The sequence below is a fragment of the Dipodomys ordii genome, unplaced genomic scaffold, assembly GCF_000151885.1.
Source record: "Dipodomys ordii isolate 6190 unplaced genomic scaffold, Dord_2.0 Scaffold24, whole genome shotgun sequence".
Taxonomy (NCBI): Eukaryota; Metazoa; Chordata; class Mammalia; order Rodentia; family Heteromyidae; genus Dipodomys; species Dipodomys ordii.
Genome location: NW_012267240.1, coordinates 12,713,203 through 12,739,811, shown reverse-complemented (window position 1 = coordinate 12,739,811; position 26,609 = coordinate 12,713,203). Strand labels below are relative to the sequence as shown.

The 26,609-nt window shown below is 33.8% G+C and overlaps 1 protein-coding gene across 1 annotated transcript in view; it reads left to right on the top strand.

Annotated features, from left to right (window-relative positions):
• Malrd1 (MAM and LDL receptor class A domain containing 1) overlaps window positions 1–26,609 on the top strand; it is a 504,118-nt gene that overhangs the window by 192,620 nt on the left and 284,889 nt on the right. Inside the window, exons 22-24 of the mRNA XM_013014599.1 lie at window positions 2,622–2,778; window positions 8,064–8,174; window positions 9,931–10,144. Coding sequence (XP_012870053.1) covers window positions 2,622–2,778; window positions 8,064–8,174; window positions 9,931–10,144 — 482 coding nt within the window. The remainder of the gene's footprint in view (window positions 1–2,621; window positions 2,779–8,063; window positions 8,175–9,930; window positions 10,145–26,609) is intronic.

Genomic DNA, 26,609 nt, shown 5'->3' with positions numbered 1-26,609 from the left:
GTACAGCATTCACATAGCTTTAAAATTATTTAACAGGTATAGTACATTAGAAACAGATTACATTCTATGAGACCCAGGTAGCTTTCTATTCACAGCTTTTCATAATAATGACTTTTAATGGTTTGTATATCATTATCTTAGATCAGTGAGTTTGAAACATCTGCAAGTGTAAATATCATTTTCTTAAAATCCCTTTACTATGTGGTTTAAGCTAAGCTTTATTTGAAAAAGATATGTTTTTATACAACATCCTAATTTCTTCTCTGTGGGAGAAAAGGAATTCTGAAGGTTGGTATAGAGGTGTTGATAATTGATGGGATGTGCCGGTCATTACAGCTGTACTAATTCTAGAAGAGGAGGTGATTTCCTTTGCAAGTACATGCCCTAATAATCTCGTCCCAGACACAGACAAGTGTCTGTGTAATTTTTCATTTTTCCATTATGAATTAGACATACATCATGGGCCTCAATTAACACCTGGGAGGTCAATGATTAGCTGATCTGCTGTTAATACTGGCATTGTGCTCATAGTTTGATATAAAAATCCAAACACAATTTTATCATTTTAATTTCACAAACACAATTTTATCATTTTAATTTCACAAACAGATATCCTTATGTATTCCCACAAATTTTCTTTTCCTTTGAGATGTAAAGAATGTTTTAGATATATAGAATTTTAAAAACCTACTTCCATAATATATTTTATATTTACCTTGAGTACCTAATTCTAGTATTACAGAAATTGGGGGAATTAAGCATAAGTTGTGTCTTTTCCATTTGTAGAATTTCTGGGAAATTAATACAGAGGGCAGTATTTGAAGAATTATTGACTACATGATTTTATCAGTGCCAGACTTGTGACCTTTAGAAACTTAATTCCACCATGTACAGATCTATTTACTTTTTTTTTTTTTGGTCTGTTCTGTGTGTTTCCTGGAAGAATGACCAGATGTTGTTGTTCAGTCAGCCTTTACTATGTGATGAGTCCAAATCTAACGATTCAACCAATCATAAATCAAAAATATTTTTCAAAACCTTAGTCTGTGCTAAATGTGACATTTTCCCCATCATTTCCTCAACAATAGAATAGAGCAACTACAAAATAAAAAAAAAAGAATAGAGCAACTACGTACATTTTTTGCATTGCACCAGATACTATAAGTAATCTAGATATGATTTAAAGTGTAGAGAAAGATGTATATAAGTTAAGTGAAAATACATCACCATTTTAAATAAGGAACTTGAGAATCCATGGATTTGGTATTTTTATGGGGTGCTGGAACTATTCCCATAGATACTGAAGAATTTTTTTCTCTTCAAAAACAAACAAACAAACAACTTGAGCTCAGAAAAAAAATAAAACACACTTTAAAATTATCCACAAGGATATTTAAATGTGTTGAACTGAAAGTGAATTAAATTAATGTAGAGAATAAGTTTGAAAGGAAAGTCTTAGTGACCTGTAAGTGGAATTCTAGCCAGTTTCAGTTATGATGTTAGTTCTTTCTTTATTTATATTTTTCTTCTTTTAATGTCTCTTCTAAAGGTGTTCAATACTTCAGGACCTCACTTTGTTTACATAAAAATAATCACAAAAAGCAGACCATTCTACAATAAAACAAAAACACAAAAACAAGGAGCAGAAAGATATGGGTGATGACAAGTTAGGCTATACTTTATGATTGCTATTCTCTTAAAAAAATAATTGCTCAGAAGTGGGGTACTGGGTCATAGGGGAGCTCTATGTGAAGTCTTTTGAGGAAGCTCCATACTGCTTTCCAAAGTGGTTGAACAAGTTTCCACTCCCACCAGCAGTTCAGTAGGGTTCCCATTTGGTCCCATCCCCTTCAGCATCTTACAAGGCTATACTAAAACTACCAGCATAACTATGTTTATCACAGCATTATTCACCATAGCTTAGATATGGAACCAACCCAGATGCCCCTCAATAAATGAATGGATTAAGAAAATGTGGTATATATATTTATATATATTATATATATACAATGGAATTCTATGTTTCTATTAGAAAGAATGACACCACCCCATTTGTTAGGAAATGGAAAGACTTGGAAAAAATCATATTAAGTGAAGTAAGCCAGACCCAAAGAAATATAGGCCCATTTGCAATAATAGTATACATCTAGCATAATTTTATCAAATGATCAGTAAAGCTCAAAAGCTATGTACATATGACCATAAAGATTATGCTAAGTGAAATGAACCTTGAGATAGGGACACAAGAGGTCTTTCTTTGTTGTTTTTAATGTATTACATGATTTTTTTTTGTTTCCTTTGTATGTCACTGTACTTGATTTTGTTACCCTTCATCTTGTATATACATTTGTCTAATTTGGGGAGGGGTAGAGGAATAACAAAATGCTTAAACAAGGACACAGGTGACCCATTGCAACAATGGTACCCACAAGACACTGTATTTGTAAGAGGAGGAATGAAGGAGGTGGGAGGTGGGAAGGGATAGTAGGAGAACAACAAAGAAGGGGGCAACAATGCCCGACAAGAAATGTACTCATTACCTTACTCATGTAACTGTAATCCCTCTGTACATTTATTTACAATAAAATATAAAAAAATTAAAATAATGATAATTTTTCCAGAAATACCACAGATGGCTGGTACCTGTATGCTGATAGCTCTAATGGGAAATTTGGTGACATCGCTGATATCTTGACCCCTGTCATCTCACTCACTGGACCAAAATGTACCTTGGTGTTTTGGACTCATATGAATGGTGCTACAGTTGGTTCTCTCCAGGTATTGCTTCTACAATAGCATTTTTTGAATTACTTCTTTGCAAATGTCTCTTGCATAATTTAATGCCATCAAAATTGTTGGTAAAAATCATATTAAGTGAAACAAGCCAGGCCCAAAGAAACATAGGCTGTATGGTTTCCCACATTTGTATTAATTAGTCTATGTCTAGGATAGTCCTAGCAGAGGATCACAATAGCTCAATAGGTATGCACATACGAGCATATAAAATGATGCTAATCAAAATGAACTTCAAGATATAGAAGCGAGATTTTTTGGGGGGGTTGTTTACAAATGTACTGTGTGAAGTTACTTTTTTCTTTCATTTTATTTTCCTTTAGTTTATCCCCTGTTGTCACTGTTTTTGATTCTGATACCCTATGTCCTGTATATATATTTATTTGATTTGGGGAAGGGAAGAGGACTAACAAAATGGTGAGACAGAGGACAAAGAGTGAACCAATGCAACAGCAATACTCACAAGATACCATATTGGAAATGAACTTCAGGGATGTGGAGGAGAGTCTGGGGGAGAGAAAGTGAGAAAAAATGAGGGAGGGGGTAACACTGTTCAACAAGAAATGTACTCACTACCTTATGTAGCTGTAACCCCTCTGTACATTATCTTTACAATTAAATTAAATTAAAAATAAAATACAAGTGAAAATGGACAGTTATCAGCACTTCATTAGTTTCTTAATGATATAATTGAAAAGGAGCTTTGGCAGACATTAGTAGCTAGTTGGAAGTTCTTTTTCTATTTAATTTGTGGTTATTTTCCCTATTCTGGGGTTATAGCTTCTGCCTAATACTATTTTACACTTAAAATACAACTTTTAAGAACTTTATAAAGTTTCTGTATCCATGTTCTGGGTGTAACATAATTGAATGAGCATATATCCTTTGGGGATATGTGGATATACACTCTTGCTATCTTGGAGAGTAGTAGTGTGAAGTTCTCCAGTAGTCGTTTTTTCAATATGTGTCTTTGAGAAAAAAAAATAGACTGCTTAAACTCAGGAATAGCTAATGAAATCCTATATATTATTTACTACAGATTCCCATTTTTGCAACAAATCAATAAATAAAACTCAATACAATATCACATATTTTACTAAGATGTTTCTCACTTGTCCCTTTCAAATGAATACTTCCTTGTTCTTCCCTAGACTTTATAATGACTATTTTAAAGGATTATGACCAAGATATTTTGTAAAAAGTCTCGAGTTGAATTTGAACAATTTAATTTTGGTCATAGGACCAATATCATGTTCATATTATTACTGTTTTCCAATTATATCCCTTTGTCTTCTTCATATTGGAACAGATTTTGTGTAGAAATATTTGAGATCAGTATATAATCAGTATAAAATCTATATGTAAAATCCTAATGTGAACCAATTTTACTTATTAATTTCTATCGCCAGTAGTGTTTTTGCTTAATTAATTTTAATATGATTACTTAATTCATAGTGTGGCTTTTCTTTTCTCCATTTGTACTTTCAATTGTAAAACAAATTTTCACATCTCTGTTTCTCATTTACTGTTTTATACTAGTGTGACTCATGTGTTCCTATATTACTCAGTGTGCTATATTGTCGGTAATTATTGCTATTTATTTGTCCTTAAATTGTCTGAAGTTTTCCTAAATAGTCTCTATAAACTGATTTCTTTCAGATTATTTCACAAGCCTCTTTCATCATTGTTTAACCATTTTTCTTTTCTGGAATGATATTCAAAACGAATTTTCATACTGCCGTATATCTAGAATTAGCACTTTCTTTCTTTCTTTCTTTTTTAGAAGACCAAAGTATAGAGGTAAAACAGAAAAAAATTAGAATACTAATACAGATCCTTAAGTCCTATCTTCCCCTATTTGACATAGCACTGGTAGAAAATAATACAAGATTTATTTAGTGTGCACAAATCCATTGTTTAGACGGATAAAGCTGATTCAGTTTGGAAACATCTCAATTTTTACTTGTCTTCATGGCTTAACAGTATTTGTCTACCATAAGCACTTTTAAATCAGAGATCTTTTGCTAGAAACAAGTATACAAATGAAGCCTCTGCTTGAACATAAAATGTAAAACGAAGTAAATAAATACATAAATTAAAATGACAAGAATGTAAACCAGGCCACATCTGGAGTGTGGATACTGGTGTTAGTGAGGAGAGTGAATATGGTCAGAATACTTCATGTGTACACATAGAAATAGATCAGTGAAGCATGTTAGGGATTGCTTTGGAGGATAGATAAGAGAAACTGAGAGAGGGTGATGGAGGAGAGAAGTCTGACCAAATCACACTGTATACTTTATAAGCGTATGTAGACACATCAAAATGAAACTCATTTGTACTAGTAATTAAGGCAAATAAAAAAAGCAGCAAAAAGTTGTTCCTGTTCTCAAATACCATAAATTTGGGCTCCTAGGCTCTATTTTCCTCAAAGAAAGAAAAATAAATTATGGGCCAGCCATTTAAACACTTCTTTCTCAATGTTAATAATGAGCAGATGAGTATATTCCCCTTCCTGTTTGTAGTATTTTATTCTAGAATTTTCCTAGCCATTATTAAATATTAGTTTTTCCAAAATAATTTTAGATAAACAACTTTTTTAAAAAAAAAGTTGTTTGTTTTTCTATTGGAAATATTAAATGAATGGATCCATTTTAAAAGCATTCTCTTCTCTTATATTTGTATTGTTGAGTGTATGTGTGTGCACATGTTTAACCTAAAAATGTCAAAATAAGTTATAACTTATTTTTTTGTTTGCATTGATTTTTTAAATGGTTTTAGGCAAAGCAATCAATAAAACTTACTTCAGGGTTCTCGTATATTTTATGGTTGTGATTAATGATCTGAAACATATTTTGATTATTTTTTAGAGTACAAATTTGTACTAGCTGTAGAGTTATTAAGTAATATTAAAATTCAGTAATTATAAATAATTAAAATAGTAATCATAAATAAAAACTAAATAAAACATTAAATATTATATTAAAATACATGACTTGATAATGTTTTTCTTAATAGTTTGAACTACTATGGAAATTATACAAATATCTTTCTTCTCTGCCTTTTTTTGATATCATTGACAAATGATTTTAATAGTAATTATATTTTCTTGACTTTGATATTAACGTGAATTAAGTTGACTTTATAGACCAAGATAATGGTATTTTCTCAAACATTGTATGACTGGAAACTTTAGACATATAAAAATAAATTCATGTAAATTTAATTATTAAAAAGGTAATATTAAAGATTACTTTAAGATTCCATCTTTATGATGCTTTGTGATTTGATTGTATAAATTGTAATTTTTTAGAGTAATATGAAATAATCAAACCCTCTTTGTTACTTTAGGATGTGGTGCTAGTCTTTCTTCTCTGTTATTTATAGTAACTCTCTCTAGGGCTTGTTTTGAATTATTTTAGAAAGGGACAGCCATAATTTTTTATAATGCAGTGAGAGTCAGTTAGCATTGTTGTCATATTTACCTGAGACAATTACCTTATCAAGAGAAAAGCTTTGTCTCACAGTGGTGGAAACCTCTGTGTTTGATTGATCATCTTGTTCTCAGGCCTGTGGACAAGGCATTCATCACCTTATGGCCAGGATGCAAAAGGGGTGAAAGACAGTACACATGGGTCCTACAATCCTCTTCAGGCTCACACCCACACAGACTTAAAGACTTCCCACCAAACTCCAGCCCTTAAAGGTTTCATAGCCTCCCAAAGGTGACATACTGGGGATCTAGACTACTACATGGACCACTGAGCACCACTTAAGATCAAAACTGTAACAAATATTGATGAAACCTTGCTTCCAAGGCTGTGGGCAGGGAGCTCTTACAGCACGAATGATGACCCCCTTCTATGACAGGTTGAATATGTTCTCAATATAACTTAACTAACATCAAATACAGTGAAAACAGGGTTTATACCGTGGGGGAGGGACAGTATAATTTGGGGAGTGGAAGAGAAAAAACAAATTGTTTAAATAGGAATACAGGTGGACCCATTGCAACAATGAGATGTACAAGTCGTTATGTTGAAAAACGAACTTTACAGCTTTGGCGCAGAGGTGGGGAGAGGGGCGGAGGGTGGGGGGGATGGGAAAGGATGGGAAGGGGAAACGAAGGAGGAGACAACAATGCTTAATAAGAAATGTACACATTACCTTGCTTATGTAATTGTAACCCCTCTGTACAGTATTTTCACAATAAAAAATGTAAATATATATATATATATATAACTTAACTACTCTACTGAAAACCAATTTTATGAGGAAGATCAAACCATTTTAGTAAGGGATTCCACAATTTTTCCAATGAAATGTATGTTTATATTCACTATATACAATATTAACTGATACCAGGGCCATATTTTTATAAAACTAATTTAAAATGTAGCTGAATTCTTAATGAAAATGGTATTTAGATACCTTCAGACATGATTGACAGCTATTCATGCATACTTTTATGACTCAAAAAGCTTATCACTTTCTGTGACACAAAAAGTGTTGTATCGATCCAATAAAAATATTTAAAATATCAACATATTAGAATATTAGATATTAATATACTAATTATTTTATACATAATGTATTAAGTATTATATACATAATTATGTATATTTTATATGTATGTATTTATTATATGCATATAATACATTGTGTATAATGTATTATATACATAATACATTATGTATTATATATTACATAATATATAATCAATATATTAGATATTAAAGGGATACAAGAGGTTTTATCTTTGTTGCTGTGCTTTTTAATGTACTTATAATGTACTATGTGAATTTTTTTGTTTCTTTATATGTTCTTCCCCCATGGTACAACCCCTGTTATCACTGTATTTGATTCTGGTGTCCTGCATCTTGTACATACATTTTTCTAATTTGGGGAAGGGGAAGGGAAATAACAAAATGCTGAAATAAGGATACAGGATGGCCCATTGTAACAATGAGATATACAAGACAGTATGTTGAAAACGAACTTTACAACTTTGCAGGGGGGAGGGAGAAGGGAGGGAGAAGTTGGGGAGGTGGGGAGGAATGGGATGGTAGGGGAAAAATAAAGGAGGGTGTAACAATGCTTCATAGGAAATGGACTCATTACCTTGCTCATGAAACTGTAACCCCTCTGTACAGTATCTTTACAATAAAATATATATTAAAAAGATCTTTAAAAATTAAGAATTACTGGGAAAAATGAACATTGTGAAAGACAAAAATATTTCATTGCCTTTACTTGCTTTATTTCCACAGGTACTCACGAGGAAAGGCAATGTGACTTCTATAGTATGGATTCAAACTGGACAGCAAGGTGCACAGTGGAAGAAAGTAGAAATATTTTTAGGCATCCATTCCTTCACAGAGGTTTGTAATCAAAACAATTAGGTGATGAAAGGGTTAATATTAAGTGTTTTTTTTTCTTTCCTACTACTTTATTTCATCCACTCATGTTTATTTCCTCCTATTCTCAGTTTGGTGTGTTGTATGAATGCACAATACTTAAGACTCCATATGGCATTTTTCCATAAAGAATTTACTATTTTAGAAATTCCAAACTGTTCTCAATTAAGCAGCTATTTCTATAACTATCAGAAATTCTACTTCATTTGCATGACAATCTTCTTCCACTTCAGCTTCTCACAAATAGTGAAAAACTCCTTTAATTCTGGAAATATATTCTCAAAGAGGATAGTAAAATTATTCTAAATACAGATGTTCCAAACAATATTATATGGTTTAAGATTACTGATTTATGGAATTCAAAATAATTAGGAAGTATGATACTGTCTCTTGTTCCTTTTGTCTTCATTGAGAGTACAATAGTATAGTGACATTAGAACTAATGCAGGTTTCCTTCAGGAAAAAGAATGTGGCTTAAATGGTAGCACTCTTGCCTATCATTTGCCTAACAAGTGCAAGACCTTGAGTTTAAGCCCTAGTACCACAAAATAAAAGGTTGAAGTAGAACATAGATTGAAATAATTTTTACTGAAAAGAATTACGTGCTAACATATTGGTATGAATTTCATTTTTATGGATTATCAAGATTCAAGAGCTTCATGGCTTTATTGGAAATTTACTGGAAGAGGAAACTTGATAAATCATTATTCACAATTCCTGGTGATGCTGTGTGTGAGAAATCCACATATGTTGTCTTTTAGTGGATTAACCAATTTCCCTGTAGATATTTGTAGATGATTTAGTCCACGGACAAAAAGATCAATGTCAAAAGAAAAATACTGGCAACAATTCAGTAGCTTGTCACAATAAGAAATTTGTTATTTGTAATATTCCAGGTATTCTATCTGCAGGAATTTTAAACTGAGTCAAGAAGAGTCCTATGCAAGAATATGTAGAAAGTTCTGTGGGTGCCGCTTAACCCTACACTGGCTTCCATTCTAGACAATGGATCATTCATTTCTTGTAGGATAATATTTATTCAAAATAATGTTAAGGAGCAAAGTGAGGCAACTATAATCAGTGATTAATTTGTTTAAAATTCTGTTATTTCACACCTTAAATTTTGACTAGAGGGAAGTACACAGCATAGTTTATTTTTTAATACTAATAGTAATGGTTGTGAACATTTATCTTTTCAACATTCTCTCAGTAAAAATATACTGAGCATGCACATGCAAAGAATCTCATTACATGCCAGGGAGGACAGTGAGGAGTGAGTACACTGCTCATGAGTCTTCATTGCTCAAGTACCAGTTCCTCTGGCCTTAAAAGGATGAATGAAGACTTGTAAGTTGGTAACAAGGTAAAACTAGAAATAACACAATGAAGAAGCCCTGGGAAGATTGTATAGCTTTATTTGGAAACCATTTAATTGTTAAACTAATTTTTAATAATTCTTACAATTAGCCAATCAGATTTACAGCAGTTACTAAATGCTAAGCATTTTACGAATTTGAAAATATGTTCTCATGGAGTTTCCACAGGGTTTCTATGAATGAAGCACATACTCCAAAAGGTACATTTACATTTTTAATCTGCAGAACGAACAGATTCTAGCTTCCCGAAAATGATATGTTGGTGCGTCTCTGACTTTGAATGTCTGGACTGAAAGCTTCAATACTAATTGCCGTTTCCTTTTTTTCTCGTTATTTCTCTTTAGATTATCTTCAGGGCAAAACGTGGTGTTAGTTACATAGGAGATGTCGCCGTGGATGATGTTTCCTTTCAAGATTGTTCCCCTTTACTTAGCCCAGAAAGAAACTGTACTGCTCAAGAATTCACGTGTGCTAATAAGAACTGCATTGCCGTAGACAGAATGTGCGACTTCGTGAATGACTGTGCTGACAACTCAGATGAGAACCCCTTCATCTGCGGTGAGTTTCGCGCTCCGTGCTCTCACTGTGGTGCATTGTCCCCTTTGCACTCAATGTGGGGCCTTCATTGTTGATGTTTAAAGTGTAGGGACATTTCAGGAGCAGGTGCAGGCAAGGCGATTCAACTGCTTCATTCCACTCCTTTCTCCTCTCCAACCCATTACTGAGATCCTGTGTTTATTTATTTAAAAGGACTTGGTGTCTTTTGTGTGTAGAGATGAAGGAATTGGAGTTAAAGGGATGTCTTGAAAGACAGAATGGAAACAAATACTTAGCCTGGGAAAGAATTTTAAAACAAAGACAAGCAAAATATCCATCAAAACTCAATTTATGTGGCATTGGTAAGCATCTGCCTTCTCAATACATTTGAGAAGATTGTTATCTTGTGGTCTAAATTATATGATACATTATTTAACAAAATGATATTATGATAAAATACAAAGTTGAAAAAGGCTGCTGGGCATCAGTGGTTCATGCCTATAAACCCAGCTGTTTGGGAGGCTAAGAGCAGAAGGATTCCAGAAAAGTCCAGGGGACCTTATCTCATAAATAGCCATCACAAACCAGAGATAGAGGCCTGGCTCAAGTGGTACAGCACCAGCCTAGTAAGCACGAGGCTCTGAATTCACATCCCAGTCCAACAATGGTAATAATAAAAATGAGAGAAATATATTGTCCAAAGGAAATACTACATCAGCTATGTAAGAGTGATGTAAGAGATCCACCCATAATGAAACAGTACCATTAAAGAATCCTTAGCTAAATGAACCATATGCATTTATTCGGATAAACTTTTTCTGCTATGCAGCCCAGGCTTCATTTCATTGCAAATGAAGTAAATATAAGTTGCCAAAATGAAGGGTGAGAAGTTATTCCACTATTACAGTTTCTGAACTACAATGTTATTAACAGTCAGATATCATTTGCTTCCTGAAACCAAAATGAACAACTTTTGTGTATAAGTAATATAAGTATCCTCACACTTGTCTAGAACTTGTAACTCTCCAACATTTTAATTTACTAATCTCCACCTAATCTTGAAAGAAGCCACAAGACGTTATTAGTGCTTTTCTTGAATGGCTTCACTAAGAAAAGTGGGTAAGATTGTCAAAGTTCTTACAACCACTGCCAACAAAGATAGCCCTAGGCACTGAATACTTCAATTTATAATTATTGCTTAGACCAAGTTACCATACCACTTGTATATGAAACCAAATGCCAGGAAGCTGGAACATGACATCAAGAGGGTGAGGTCAAAGGGAAGGGTCAGAAAAAATGGAAAGAAGAGTGGGCAACGGCCATCATAATAGTCAGTGTGCATATGTGAAAATGGATCTTGGTAAACTGAGGACATGAGTAAGGTTGGGGGGAATGATTACAAAGGTGACATTGATCAAGATGTATTGTAGTCACAAACTGACCCATTGAGTTGAAACACCTTGGTACAACTACTTAAGGATAACAGATAATAATTCTAATAATACATTTAAGTCTTTAAAAATAGTAGTACATAGAGAAGTTGTCTTTATAGCATAAACCTGCATGTCCCTTGAATTGTGGATGTCATTTGTTATTATATCCCATTTAATCTATAGAGACCAGCCTGAAATAGCTTATCTGGAATTCTGTACTTATTATTTGTCTTTACCTTTGAATATTTTTCTGATTTTTCAGTTATTGCTATATTAGAAATGCTTATATAGTTTCTTCATTTCCATTTTCATTTGAAGATCATACAAATATGTCAAATCATCAGTTAACAGAAGATGTTATGCTTTTGAATATTATTTGCAATATTCACCAAGGGCTCTCTTTCTCAGAGATATAATTTAGTGCAATTTTTAGTACTTAAAACATCAGTTTGTTTCTGACTAAATTTTCTTTTCACTGGATTCAGCCTCTGAAGTCATTAATATTTCTTGGAATTTCTGTGTCTGAGAAAGTATGCTGATTTACTAAGAAGCAGAAGGTGCTTTTTGTAGAACTGATTGCTAAATCCCTTTACATTTTCTTTTCTTTTATATTTTTGTCTGATCCTGGGGCTTGAACTCAGGGCCTCTGGCTTGTTTGGCTTCCTTTGTTCACAGCTGGCACTCTACCACTTGAGCCACACCTCCAGGCCGTCCCTTTATGTTTTATAGAGGGCCTCTTCTTATCAGGAGCACCGGAGCAAGAAAACTAAATTAGTTCCAGATACTGAATAGGTACAAGAAAACTTTTCAACTTTTAGAACAAGTAAACAACAAAAACCTTAGAATAGTATTAAAAGTAACCTAAGTTTCAATATTAGCTCTCATTACATAGAATGATTCTTTTGAGATAGCATTACTTATTTTTCCTACGCATCTAAAACGTCAAATGGATTCCCAGTCTACTGGTTTAAATGTTGTGTTTTAATTATAGAGTGGCTGGAATCTGCTGTAGGAATTATGAGTAGTGTTATTATCCTGAAATATGCTATAAAGTTTGATGTTCTAATTAGACCTGGATGAATAGGAGGAAAAAAATTAAAAGAATCACCATAGCAACTGATTTCATAAGTTTGGCTGGCAACCAGCCACATTTTTGGGCTTAAATTTGACTTATTTTCTTTGAGAATTCTAAGTAAAGTTGAACATGTACTACAGCTAGAGAAAATTACTGAAATATTAATAGGTAGGAATGCAACATCTACAAATAGCAGAAAGAATGAAAATTTATCTCTGGCCCTAGAGTATAGCTGATAGAGGAGAACCTGCTGTTTAATTTTATGGAAATTAATGCCCACTCTGAAAACAAACTTTATCTGAAAATATGAAAATCATTTTTATATCTTTATCATTTAAGCATATCAAAATATAGGAAAGACAATGGAAGTTGGTTATATATCTGAGAAATGTAAAATATTTTTTGAATATAGATGTCATCAATATTGGAGATCTTTGGGAAATTATTGCATTTCCTTTTTTTCTATATATTTTAGTTAGTGGATTTATTACTGAGATATAACTGAGAATATCACAGGTGTTTTCAAAGTAATTTAATATCTTTTTTTTTATTGTGAAAATACCGTGCAGAGGGTTACATTTACATGAGCAAGGTAATGAGTACATTTTTTATGGAGCATTGTTGCCTCCTCCTTTATTTCCCCTTCCCATCCGTTCCCAACCCCTCCCCGACCTCACCAAAGTTGTAAAGTTCGTTTTTCCACATAACGTCTTGTACATCTCATTGTTGCAATGGGTCCACCTGTATCCCTTTTAAAACAATTTGTTTTTCCCTTCCCCTCCACAAATTATACCAGCATCAAATTCAGTGAAAACAGGGATTATACCATGGGGGAGGGACATACAAAGCAACAAAGAAATCATTTTATAAATATGTTAGAAACAATAGCAAGAAAGAAAAACCATTTAAGTCCTTATCTTGGGGTTCATTTCACCTAACATCAACTTATCTGACCGTTTCTGCTTGTCTCAGACATATACTAATTATTGCAAATAAGGAAAACCATGGGACCTATGTTTCTTTGGGCCTGGCTTACTTCACTTAATATAATTTTTTTCAAGCCTTTCCATTTCCTAGCAAATGGGGCAATGTCATTCTTTCTGATGGAGGCATAGAATTCCATTGTGTATATAGAGACCACATTTTCTTGATCCATTCATCTACTGAGGGGCATCTGGGTTGGTTCCATATCATAGCTATGGTAAATAATGCTGCAATAAACATAGTTGTGCTGGTAGCTTTAGTATGGCCTTGCTTGTGATCATTTGGGTAAATGCCCAAAAGTGGGATTGCTGGATCATAGGGGAGCTCTATGTGGAGTCTTTTGAGGAACCTCCATACTAGTTTCCAAAGTTGTTGAACAAGTTTACACTCCCACCAACAATGCAGTAGGGTTCCCTTCTGTCCACATCCCCAACAGCATCTGTTGTAAAAAATTCCAATTGATTAGTATTAGAAATTTTAATAACAAAAGGCCCCTCCCTAAAAATCATAATAAAATTAGAAATGTTCTGAACCTAGGAGTAATAAAATAACTCATGACAAAACCTGTGGGATCTTGTTAAACTAATATTTAGAGAAAATTTATAGCCCCAAACCCTTAAATTAGAAACTAATTAACTGATATAATATAATGAAAAATCTAAGATTTACAGAGAATTTTAAAAGACCAATGAAGTTTTCAAATACCTGTAAACAAGCAAGAAAAATAGAGAAAGCAGAAATATGAATAGTTATTGAAGTTATTGTATGTCGGGCAAGGTTAGAGATACCTAAGCATGCATCAATAAGTAAAACAGAAAGCTTTTACAATATAAAGGATATACTTGTGTTCAGCAAAGATACTTTTGTATAGATAGATAACACAAAAACACAGAGGTACATAAATGCATTCATACACACATGTATATACGTCTAAATAGTAAAGAAAGAATAGATCTGAATGAAAAGCTATTTAAGCAGGTTATTGAAGCAAGTTTGAGACACATATTTGATTTTTTTATTATATTTGTTTTGATGGATTTGAGAGGAATTTCATGCGGTTTTAATTTGCATTTCTCTTTTGACTAGTGATTCTGAACTTCTGTTCTTAAGCTTATTAACCATTTGTGTATGTTTTGCAAAAGCCCCCAGTACTTTTTTTTTTTTCAGATTCAGTACCTTACTAATTTTGCCCATATGAGACCACAATCTTCATACATCCACCTCCCAAATAGTTAAGACCATATGTGTCTACCTCCACTTCAGGCCTTTTTTTTTTTTTTGAGATATTGTCTCATTAATTTGCCTGGGTTGTCCTCAAACTTCCATCCTCCCGTGATTACAGATCTGGGCCAAGCAAAGAGTCAGTGTTTAATGTTAGTTAAATCCAGCTTGTCAATTGTTTGTTTCATGATTGTGCCCTTGATATTGTATGTAAGAAGTCATAATATTCAACGTACATATGGGAAAAGAGCCAGGTAACTGGATGGGGTGGGTGGGGTTGAGACACATGGGAGGGAACAGTGATGGAAGAACTGATATTCACCAACATATATTGCACTCGAAAATTAAAACATGTTGAATTGAAACTTTTTTCTACAATTACTTAAGGCTAAGCTCGATTTTTCTTTTTGTTTTGTAGGATTTTACTATTTTATTTTTAGGTCTACAATGATGAGTTACTTTCTTAAAAGAGTATAAAGCTTGTGTTTAAATGTATTGTTTTAGACATAGATGTTCATGTTACCAGCATCTTTAATAGATAAGGCTGTCCTTTTTCTCTTTCTCTCTTTTTTATTTGTCTGTCCTTCAGCTTTTCAGCTCAAGGTTAGTGCTCTACCACTTGAGCCACAGCACCACTTCAACTTTTTCTGATTATGTGGTGCTGAGAAATCGAACCCAGGGCCTCATGCCTGCTAGGGAAGCACTCTACCACTGAGCCACACTCCCAGGCCTGTCCTTTTTCTCTTATTTTTCTTTTGTATTTTTTTCAAATATAAGTTGAACAAATCGTTGTGCATCTATTTTTGAGATCTATAGTCTCATTGATTAACTTATTTGTCTTTTTTTTCTTTATCTACTTAAACCACAATGTTTTCATTATTGCGGCTTTATTTCAATTCTTCAATCAGATAATGTGACCTTTAACATTTGTTTTGTTTACTATCCTATTCGTGATTCTTGATTTATTTTTACTCCCCACATGTTGTTATAATCAATTTTTCAAAATCTACTAACCACATTTTACTAGGAGTTTATCAATTCTAAAGACTAAATTGCCTAAAAACCAATACTGTAACTGTTGACATTTTCTATCCGGACTCAGGGGAAAACCTCTGTATTTCATAGTTTTTCTCAGATTTTTTGTCACCACTCAAATATCATATATATATATATCAGACATATAACTTTTATTTTGAGAAGATGCTAATATAAATTGTAATGAGCTTTTTAATTCCTTTTGGTCACTGCTGATCTAGGGAAAGCAATTGGCCTTTGAGTATCCTGCCATAATTGATATTTAACCCCAAGATTTTGTTTATATTATTTTAGATTTTCTACCTAGACAATTATGTGATGTATTACCAATTTTTATTGATTCCTTGACTTTCTTTTTTTTTGTTTATTGCACTAGCTAAGATATTTGGTGTGATGAAGAAAAAGTTGTGAGAGGAAACATTCTGGTTTTGTTCATGATCTTAGAAAACTATTAGTATTTCTTTAACATTAAATATATTACCTGTAGGATTCTTCTGTAACTTTTTATGAAGTTGAGAAAGTTTCCCCCATTCTTAATTTCCTGAGTATTTTTTTAATGTTTTTTACTGTGAAAATACTGTACAGAGGGGTTACAGTTACATGAGCAAGGTAATGAGTACATGTCTTATCAAGCATTGTTGCCTCTGCCTTTGTTTTTCCCCTATCATCCCTTCCCTCCCACCTCCTCAGCTACACCCCCTGAGACCCATCCCATGCCTAAATTATAAAGTTCATTTTTTGACATAGCATCTTCTACATCTCATTGTTGCAATGGGTCAACCTGTATCCCTATTAAAACATTTTATTTTTCCCTTCCCCTCCACAAATTATACCAATATCAAATACAGTGAAAACAGGGCTTATACCGTCAGGGAGGGACATACAAAGCAACAAAAAAAATCATGTGGTACCTTATAAATATGTTAGAAACAACAGCAAGAAAAAAACCCACTTGTGTCCTTATCTTGTGGTTAATTTCACTTTTCATCTTATCTGACCTTTTCTGCTTGTCTCAGACATATACTAATTATTGCAAATAAGGGAAACCATGGGACCTATGTTTCTTTGGGCCTGCCTTACTTCACTTAATATATTTTTTTTCCAAGTCTTTCCATTTCCTAACAAATGGAGCAATGTCATTCTTTCTGATGGAGGCATAGAATTCCATGGTGTATATAGACCACATTTTCTTGATCCATTCATCTACTGAGGGGCATCTGGGTTGGTTCCATATCTTAACTATGGTCAATAATGCTGCAATAAACAATTGTACTGGTAGCTTTAGTATGGCCTTGTTTGTAATCATTTGGGTAAATGGCTAGAAGTGAGATTGCTGAGTCATAGGGGAGCTCTATGTAGAGTCTTTTTAGATACCTCCATACTACTTTCCAAAGTGGTTGAACAAGTTTACATTCCCACCAACAATGCAGTAGGGTTCTCTCCTATCCACATCCCCTCCAGCATCTGTTGTTATTAGAGTTCTTGATTGTAGCCATTCTAACTGGGGTGAGGTGGAATCCCCATGTTGTTTTGATTTGCATTTTTTATGGCTAGAGAGGTTGAGCATTTCTTCATGTGTCTGTTGGCCATTCTTAATGCCTAGCTACAGCAGTAAAACAAGATACAAACATAAAGGGGATCCAAATAGGGAAAGAAGAAGTAAAACTCTGCCTCTTTGCAGATGACATGATCTTGTATTTAAAGAATCCCATGGACTTCACTTTCAAATTACTCAAGCTGATTCAAAACTTTGGAAAAGTAGCAGGGTATAAAATTAACCCTCAAAAATCAATGGCTTTTCTGTATGCCAACAATGAGAAGAGTGCGGCTGAAATCAGGAAAGCAACTCCATTGGTAATAGCCCCACAAAAAAATAAAATATACCTAAGAATTAACTTAACCAAAAAAGTGAAGGACCTCTATGATAAAAACTTTTAAAAACCTGAGAAAGGAAATCAAAGCAGAACTTAAAAAGTGGCAAAAGCTCCCATGCTCCTGGATTGGAAGGATCAACATTGTGAAAATGACAATACTTCCCAAGACTATCTACAAATTTAACGCGATGCCTATCAATATTCCAACCTCATTCTTCAAGGAAATAGAAGAGGCAACCCAAAAATTCATATAGAACAATAAAAGACCCCGAATAGCAAAAACGATCCTTCACGGAAAGAACAATGCTGGAGGAATATCAATACCAAATTTCAAGCTCTACTACAAAGCCATAGTAATCAAAACAGCTTGGTACTGGCACAAGAACAGACCTCAGGACCAATGGAATAGAATGGAAAACCCGGAAATGGACCCACAGACCTATAGCCACCTAATCTTTCATGAAGGAGCTAAAAAAAAATAGAATGGAAGAAAGACAGCCTCTTCAGTAAATGGTGCTGGTAAAATTGGTTAATCACCTGTATAAAACTAAAGCTAGATCCCTATATATCACCTTGCACCAGAATCAACTCCAAATGGATCAAAGACCTCGGAGTCAAAGCAGACACCCTGAAAACCTTAGGTATCCTTGGCACAGGCTGACATTTTCTAAATAGAGACCCAGAAACACAACAAATCAAAGAAAGGTTGGACAAATGGGATTGCATGAAGCTGCAGAGCTTCTGCATGGCAAAAGGCATAGCTAGCAAGATCAATGGAAAGCCCACAGATTGGGAGAAGATTTTCCCTAGCCATGGACAAGGGTCTCATATCTAAAATATACTTGGAACTCAAAAAATTAAATCCCCCACCAACAAATCCTCAAAGAAACAACTGCCCAATAAATAAGTGGGCTAAAGACTTCAAGAGAAACTGAGTGTTTTTAATCATAAATGTTTGCTATATTTTATCAAGTGCTTCATCTCTATCAGTATAGTTGTGATTTTTTTCTTTTTATTTGATGTCTATTAATCTGATGGACTGCATTGCCTAGTTTTTGAGTTTTAAACCAGTTTTACAATCTTAGAGTGGATTCTATTTTATCATGGACTAGAATTATTTATATATTTTGTACATATTTACATACATATACTTTTTTGTGGGGGGGGGTTCCAGTCCTGGGGCCTGAACTCTGGGCCTGGGCGCTGTCCCTCAGCTCTTCAGCTCAAGGCTAGCGCTCTCAAGTGGTAACTTGAGCCACAGCGTCACTTCTGACATTTTTCTTTTTGCTTATGTGGTGCTGAGGAATCGCACCCAGGGCCTCAGGCATGCAAGGCAAGCGCTTTACCACTGAGCCACCTTCCCAGCCCCCGTACATATACTTATATACATTGTTTTTGTTAATATTTTATTTAGGATATTTGTACCTATGTTCTGGAAGAGGGTTTAGAGTATCTTCTTGACGTTTTTAGGTGGTTATCCACTTGCCTGCTAGTGAGGGAAAAACTGAGAATTGACTGAGAATTTTTTATTTGTAGCGGCAAGATTTAAGTAGAGCCCAGGCCTGCTTCTTAATTTTTTGTTGTTGTTGAACCAGTTGTTCCTTAAGACATACTCAGGTCTGCAACCAGGAGCACAAGGGCGCAAATTTACACACACACTCAAGTGTATCACTAGTCCTTGCCTATTTCAGGCCTCTAAATATCCCATAGACCATAGCAAGCCACATACCCAGGCCCAAAGTCAATGAGATGGAAATTGACAAGCAATAAAAAAACTCTAACATTCAATTCCGTAATAGCAGTTTTGCTACAGTTATTTTAGGTATTTTTTCTTTTATGAGGTAGAATTTTACAATGGCACAGAGGTGGCATGAACTTCGGGCTCAAGTAGACCCTCCTGCCTTGCCATCCTGACTTATAGGCAAGTACCACTAAACTCAGATGCTAATTTTCCCATTAGATACAATTTTCCTGAAAATATAATTACTTTTATGACATATTGGTACAAAACTCAACATTGCTAAAAAATTAAACTTACTGAAATTCTGATTGATACACATTTTTGGTCATCTTTTAGTTCCAACCAAAGACATATTGAATCATGAGCTTCATTTGAACAATATCCTCAGGTAACTCATATATGTAATAAAATTTGAGATGTAGCAATTAAATAATGTAAAATTTTGAGATAGCTTTTTGGTGAGAAAATTTTATTTATATTTTTATATTAATGATGTGTATTATGTCATTATTGATATAAATGCATTTGAATTTTAATCACTGGAAATAGCATATGTCTTATTGATTGTTCAGGTCAAGATTTAATGAGTATTTGACATTTTTATAACTATACAAGTTACTATACATTTTAAGGAAATTTTAAAACCTGAACATACACTTAATCATTCAGCAAATATTTATCTACTACTGTGCCCAGCTTTGTCTAAGATAGATGAATGAAAAATCAGACAAAAATTTCTTCTCATAGAATTTCTATTCTGGTTTGTGGGATTATGGACATGCAAGCATGAATCAAAATGATTAAAATAACTGTATTGACAAATAAGTACAACAGAATTAATAAAAGGAGAAAATAGATGTAGTAGAATATTGTTGGTACAAATCATAAAAAGGAAAAGAAAGAACTATTTAGTGAGTTACACTATTAAAAAATAATGTAATCATGCTATTTTCACTGGTCTTATTTGAAAAGAGTGAAAAAAACGTTTGATCAAGCCACTTAATATGGTATACACCTAAAGAATTTTTAATACAAAGTGCATTTTAAAATCTTCAACAATTAAGATGTAGTGCTATGTATATTATTACCTTGTGAACAATAATGTCTTAAAAATTGTGTGTGTGTGTGTGTGTGTGTGTGCGCGCGCGCATGTGTGTGCACACTGATCCTGGAGCTTGAACTCAGAACTGTGCTGTCCCAGGGCATGTTTGCTAAAGGTTAACATATCCTTTTAAACGTGATAACTTGCAACACATTATGTGGTTTTATTGCTAGCCCAGGAAATTAGCAACGTTTGCAATCTGAAGTATTGTTTCAATGGAATGTGTATTTATTTTGTCATCATAAAACCAAAAAATATGGTTAAACCATCATCAGTTGAAGATTTGTGTTTCATTCTTGGTCCATAATACTTTAAAAATATCAGCACATATTTTGTAATTAGCACTCAAATTACCTGACTTTCATACCACTGCTCCTTAACATTTTTCTAAATTATAATTTTTATCTTTAAGTGGTTGTACAAAGGAGTTGCCATTTCTCAAAGTAGACACTTGCCCAGTGTCACCCCTTTCACCATCCCAAACCCAATCCTTCCCTCAATTTTCTTAATTTCACAGAATGCATTGAATTTTATGACTACATTTCTCACTTCCTGTCTTCATTCTTCTGTCCCTCTCTCCTTGATCCCATACCCCCATTCTCTAGTTCCTGATTCCTGATGTTTATTTTGTTGGACTGTGTGAATTAGCCTTTTTAAGGAAATACATTGATGAGAGGGTTCTTCCCTGAATCTACCATATTTTGGCTAATATACTTGTATGTACTTAGAAACCACCCCAATGTATACTTATGTATTTATAGATTAATTCTAGTTTCCACATAGGAGAGAAAACATTCATCCTTTGTCACTCTAGGCTTGACTTACTTCACTTAATATGATTTCTCCCTGGTCCTTCCTTATCTTTGTAAATGATGCACTATCATTATTCCTAATGGATGAGGAAAACTCCATTGTGAATATATGCTATCTTTTCTTGATCCATTCATCCACTGAGGGGCATCTGGGCTACTGATTCCTTAACTTCACTATGGTAAATAGTGCTACAATGAACATGTTTGTACTGGGGACTTTGCTGTATCCTGGTTTTGGATAAACACCCAGCAGTGCAATTATTTATTGAATTCTTCCAATAAAAGTGGTCCTAAAGCAAAAACAAAGAAAAACAAGGTATGACCTGAATAATTTTGGAGCTTGATGCCCAGTAAAGGTGTTAGGAACATAAACATGCACATTTGAGTGCAAATTGCTTTTGGAGGGGAGAAAGGAAGATAATTAAGTTGTATCTAAATACTAATCCCAGTGTGGACCTGCATAAAAGTAGTACATCACTTTGAAAACAACCAGTGTTTTTTCAGGGACTGTATCAATCATTAGCTGAGAATAACTTCTGCTTCTTTGGGAGATTATGTTAGAAACTAGGTCAGGTATCATAATGTTAATAAGCCAGGCTTCTGTGAATGATCAGCTCTCCTAAGCTTCACAAATTCATTATTGAAGGAGGCGGCTGAACAACGGGGGCTTTTCATTGACTTTCCAAAATTATCAGTAGTCATCCATGCTCTAATGTACCCAGTTTTATGCATAGCCCATATGACAGCAATGTTTTCCAATCAGTGAAATCAGAGTGCAGACAGGGAAGATGATCATTCCTGGGATAAACCAGATTTTCCATATGCTTTTTTGTGTCACTTGCGTTGTGTATTTTTGAAAGGTTGATATTATCTATAGAGGTTTTCCAAATTACTTATGTCCTGAAACTTTTTGTATGTAGACAAGTAGAATGAAATCTGCTACATACGAATAGGAAATTTCTTGTTGCATTTTAAATTATGCTTCCTTTGTATAAATGAGAAATTCATATGTTAAAAGCCTCCACTGATATCAACCAGTGATAAGTGACAATATTTCTAAGCTTTTATTTTGAAATATTATGGATTATAGAAATTTTCAAAGTACAGAGAAATTCTGTAGCCCTTTATACAACTACCTCAGTGGTCATGAAACTATAGTTCAAGAAAACCAAGAGACCAGTGTTTATTTTGTGTGTATTTTATGATGTTTTCTTGCATATGTATATGCATATATTCATGCCAATCAATATTTTCCTTCACTAATATCTCCCTTGAGCAACCCATAATAATCCCACTCTCATCTTCTCTAATCCTGGAAAAAATCCACTTTATTTTCTATTTCTATATTTTGTCATTCTGAGAAGTTTTATAAGTTGAAGCAAACAGTATATGGCTTTCTGGGATTATCTTTTTTTCTCTCAGTATATTCCTATTAAGTCTTAGATTATGTGCAAAAATCATTTGTGTTTATTATATTGCTAAGTTGTATGTTAGAGCTGTGGTTTAACATGGTACAAGTTTCAAAGGTAGCTTACCACTTTATATTACCACCAAAAATGCAGCACAGACCCAGTTATGCAAACATTTGTGACCATTTGGTATCATAACTTATTTTTTGCTGTTCCAGTTTATAGAGAAGTATCTCATTAAAATCATAATCCTATTTATCTGATAAGTAATAACATTAAACATTTTTGTGGATGTTTGCCCGTCCTCATTGTTGAAACATCTTCATGTCGTTTGCTTGCTTTCCTTGAATTGTTTTTCACTGCTGCATTTTGAGTTTGTTCATTACAGAAAGGTAAGCAAAAGACACTTTCTCCCAGGTATTTATCATCCTTTTCTCACTCCCTTACCACTGACATTTGGAGGGCAAATATTTTTAATTTGATAAAGTTCACTGTATTAATTTCATGTGTCTGATATGTCTGAGAGAGCTTTACCAAGTTCTAAGTCTCCAATTTTCTCATAGAATTACATTTTTTTCTGAAATTTATTATCTATTTTGCTTATTTTGTAAGATTTAGGTCAAGATTTCTTCATGCTATTTTTTTTATCTCTATAGCTATCAAGTTTCTTCTATATCATTTGCAAGAGTGGTGTGTCCTTTTATTTAATTGCTTTTGCTCTTTTGTCAATGAATAGTTCATTGTATACTTTTTGGAGCTATTCGAGGTTCTCTGTTCTGTTCTGTTGGTCCACATGTGCTATGGTTTGGATCTAGAATGTGACCTAAAGGGGTGATCCTCAGTTTGGAGCTATTCACAGATAGTGGACCATTAAAAAGACTGTCAATCCTGGTAGGAAGTGGATTTCACTGATTGTGTGTTCATGAAGGGGATTGTGGGAAGTTGGTCTCTGTCCTCTTTTGTGGCTTCCTGCCTGCCAAGAGTAAGCAGTTTTCTCTGCCACATGTTCTCTCTCCAATGTTCTCCTCACCACAAACCCCAGAAAAGCTGGGACTCCTGATCATGGTCTGAGCCTTCCAGAGCTATGAGGAAAATAAATAAACCTGTCCTTTTTTTTTTTTAAAAAAAAAAAAAAGCTTCTACCCTTGTTATTGTTCCAACAATGGAAAAACTACTAAATTCAAGTGTTAATTCTCCTACTACAAATAGTCTTGATAACTAAGGCAATGTAAGACATGTAAAAAGTGTTTAGTGATTCTTACTGATTTATGATAATAGTTATTCTTACTTTACGAACACATTTTGGGAATATACCATCTATGTCTGCAAATAGCATTCATGTAATTTTGTAATGAGTTACATTAAATAAGAAACATATTTGAAAGGAAGCTATGTTTCATATATTCTGTTCCAGTTCATGAGCATAACATGTGTCTCTCTCATTTTGCTCTTTTTTTATTTCTTTCATTAGTGTTTTATGGTTTTTAGTATATAAAGCAAGTAAATATTACTTTAATACCTAAATGTTTTATTTTTCACAGTAGTAAAGTGTCTTTTGTTTTCACGTGTTCATTACTTGTATACAGAACTAGAATCAATTTTTATGTCACTGTTATATCCTGTGATCTTGCTGATTCATAAAAATTCTTAGAGTTATTTTTTTAGTACATTCTAGATACTATCTGCAGATCATTATAAAAATAGCAACAGTTTCAAGATCTCCTTTCTGATCTGTGGACATTGAAATTTTGATAAATGTCTTCAGTTAACCAGATGAGCTTAACATTTTTAAGGAATTTTAAATCATTAGTTGAATTTCATTAATAGCTATAAACCTATCCAAATGATCTATTCTGCATTGAAGAAGTTGGTGCTTTGCAAAGGATTGTTCAAACCATTCAAGCTGTCAACTTTATACATATAGAGATATTCATAGAAATGTTGTATGATGGTTTTGATAGCCACACTATCTATGTATTCTGTGTTTTTTCCTTGTAGATATCTTTCTTTTATATAACAGTTTAAATGGAGAATATCAGTTAATTAAAGAAAATGAATAATGGACACAGCTATTAATCCTTTATATAAATGTAATATAAGCAGTTTTCAATTTTGGATAATTGAATTTTTAAAAGAATCAGAGTAAAAGAGGATCTTAGAAGTTAGTTCTAACTGAGTAGTGGTAAGAGTTCTGAATTTATTTTTACTGGATTATTGTTAAGCTGAATTTTTCCCATTGTAGCACTTATTCTATTAGAAAGTGAGAACTCCACTCAGACATGTTATTGATAAATAAGCATTAACACATACTAAGTTCCTGTTGAATGAATTGACAAATGAAGTACCAACCAATGAATCAATCACTGCTATAACTTCTTGACCTGACAGACAGTGGAGGTAGAAGGGACTATTAATTCTGTGTTGAATATTATTGTAAAAGAAAGAATGTATTGCCTTACATCAAAAGCTTTTGTAAAGCACTATTAGTTGTAATATTATATTTCCATAATATTGAACTAGTGTGTTGGGTCTTCATCCTTCCCATGAAAGACGGACAGGGTCCGAGGAAAGGTAAGTGCTTGCCTGTTCCCCAGCCTCCCTCAGCCCGGGAGACAATCAGACACAGCAGGGAGCCAAATCCAGCAGGTAGAAAACTCGTTTATTAACAGAGAGCAGCCCTTTTTAAAGCCAAAAAGAGTGGGTGGCATAGTAAGGGAGGAAGAGGAACCAATCACTGTCAAGGTCACACCCTATCATTCACCTGAGCCTTCACGGGCTGGTTAGGCACTGATCAGAAGATCAATTGGGCTCTGCCCATTCTACTCTCTCCCAGCGCCATTTTGCTGCCCATGTGCTCTACACTAGTGTTAAAATATTGTCTCAGTATAGGCTTTTTCTGATATTTCTTGTTATTATATTTCTACCTTTTTAGCAGAACTAAGATTTGAATTCAGGATAAAATGATTGGTATGCTGCATCAACACCACTGAGTTATGTGTCCAGGTATGTCTGCATCACAGGCATGAACCACTATACCAGACATACTTTTTCTTTCCTATTTAAAATATTTTAAATAGTCATACGAAGGGTTTTCAATTAATTTTTTATTTAATTGTATTGTCAAGGTTACAGTTATATACATAAGGTAGTTGAACTTGTTACTCCCTCCCTCATTTTTCTCCCACTTTTCCTCTCCCCACCAATTCCTACCATCAAGTTGTATAGTTCATTTCCAACATACTGTTTTGTGAGTATTGCTATTGCATTGGCTCACCCTTTGTCATCACTCTTTCCTATGATAATAAAATTTAGGAATTAGAAAAAAGTAAGTGTCATTGATGACACCTCTTCAGATTCTTTTCAGTCTAGTTCTTAAGCATCATCATGATTTTTCCTTTTTTTTTTTTTAGCAGAATGAGGGTTTGCACACAGAGCCTTGAGTTTGCTAGAAAGTCTTTCTACCACTTCAGCCATGCCTTCATCCTCAAAAGTTCTGACGCTTTTTTCCATCTTTCTTTCCCCTTTCCATTGCAGTGCTAGAGACCAAACAAAAGTAACAATATTCTTAAATCCTATTGCAGCACCATCAAATGCAGTCCTATCTTTTGTTGTCTTGTATTTCTCTTAGTACATAGTGTTAATTCTTCCTTTTTTTAAACTTGGATATCTATTTTATTTAGTTTTTTTTTAATTGTGAAAATACTGTATAGAGGGATTACAATTACATGGGCAAGATAATGAGCACATTTCTTATCAAGCATTGTTGCCTCCTCCTTTGTTTCCCCTTCCCATCCCTTCCC